Source organism: Chelonoidis abingdonii, chromosome 11 (assembly GCF_003597395.2).
Source record: "Chelonoidis abingdonii isolate Lonesome George chromosome 11, CheloAbing_2.0, whole genome shotgun sequence".
Taxonomy (NCBI): Eukaryota; Metazoa; Chordata; order Testudines; family Testudinidae; genus Chelonoidis; species Chelonoidis abingdonii.
In genome coordinates, this window is record NC_133779.1 from 17480482 (window position 1) to 17481713 (window position 1232).

Sequence of the window (1232 nt, forward strand, 5' to 3'; positions counted from 1 at the left end):
GGAGCCAGGACTCCTGGGTTCTCTCCCCGGCCATGGGAGGGGAGTGGGGTCTAGTGGTTAGATTGGGGGGGGGGGCTGGGAGCCAGGACTCCTGGGTTCTCTCCCTAGCTATGGGAAGGGAGTGGGTTTGCTGATCTGTGTCCTCTCTTGCCCTCAGCCAGGTGAGGGTCGGGACTCCGAGGCCTGTGTCCTCACTCTGCAGCTGGAGCATTCATTTGAGCCAGGTGAGTGGGTAGTTTGGGGCGCGGGGGAGTGTCCCACGCGGGCTGGAAGGGGAGGGTTGAGTTGGGGGGGTTCCTGCCCCTGAGCTGTTCTGGTAGAGAAGGTGGGGGTGGGGGAGTCCCTACCGTGTCCTAATGCTCCTCTGCCTGCCCCCAGACGACAGCATCCGCTTCCGGAAGCGGGGGACCCTGCTCTGGAGCCCGGGGCCCGAGCCCAGCCTCTCGCTGAGCCAGAAGCAGCTGTGTGAGGAGGAGCGCGCCAAGCTGAGGGTGAGTGGGGGGCAGGTTCAGGCAGCCCAGCTGCTGGCGTGGGAGGGGTTGCTGGAGGAGGAGGCATGCGGGGAGTTCTCACCCATCCCCATGGCCCCCCCAGGATGTGGCGGTGCTGAACGGGCTGTACCGGGTGCGAATTCCGCGCCGGCCCCTCGGGGCCGTGGAGGAAGCTGCAGTGGAATATGTCACCTCCTTCGTTCGAGCAGTGAGTGCCCCCCCCTTGCCTCCCCCTCTCTTCCAATCCTGGGCCCTGTGCAGAGATGCCCCTCCCCGGCCCCCACTCCGTGATATGGACCCAGCTCTCTGGCACACCCTGTTGCCCCCCGTCCAACCCCCCAGGGCCTGCTCCCCCCATGGCTCTGTCTCTTCTGCAGGCCAGTCCCTTTGGGGTTCCCAGCCCCCCCGTGTTTTCTGGGTTGAGGGGGTGGAGATCTTGGTCCCAGCTCCCCCCCGTCCTCAAGTGCCCGTTGGATGGTGGCAGGGAGAGGGCAGGGGGTACTGGGCAGGTCTGTTCCCCGCTCACCCCCTGCCCCCCTCAGTGCTCACTGGTGGACTCCCATCTGTCGGACCGGCTGACGGTGCACACGGACGGGGCAGGGAACGTGATCGGCATCTCCATCGTCACCGTGCCGGGGTCCTGCCACGGCGCTGAGGTGGAAGACGTTGACCTGGAGGCCTTCAACACCACGGTGCTCCTGCAGCAGCCGGTCCCGGCGGCCGTGTGAGTGTGTGTGTGTG

At 66.6% G+C, this 1232-nt stretch overlaps 2 protein-coding genes across 2 annotated transcripts in view; one reads left to right on the forward strand and one right to left on the reverse strand.

Annotated features, from left to right (window-relative positions):
• The window catches only part of EMC10 (ER membrane protein complex subunit 10), a 4344-nt gene extending 3118 nt beyond the window's left edge, over positions 1 to 1226 (forward strand). Inside the window, exons 2-5 of the mRNA XM_075070563.1 lie at positions 62 to 224; positions 379 to 491; positions 595 to 699; positions 1034 to 1226. Coding sequence (XP_074926664.1) covers positions 62 to 224; positions 379 to 491; positions 595 to 699; positions 1034 to 1219 — 567 coding nt within the window. The 3' untranslated portion in view covers positions 1220 to 1226. The remainder of the gene's footprint in view (positions 1 to 61; positions 225 to 378; positions 492 to 594; positions 700 to 1033) is intronic.
• LOC116817991 (DNA-directed RNA polymerases I, II, and III subunit RPABC5-like) overlaps positions 1 to 1232 on the reverse strand; it is a 256942-nt gene that overhangs the window by 215205 nt on the left and 40505 nt on the right. The gene's annotated exons all lie outside the window — the stretch shown is intronic.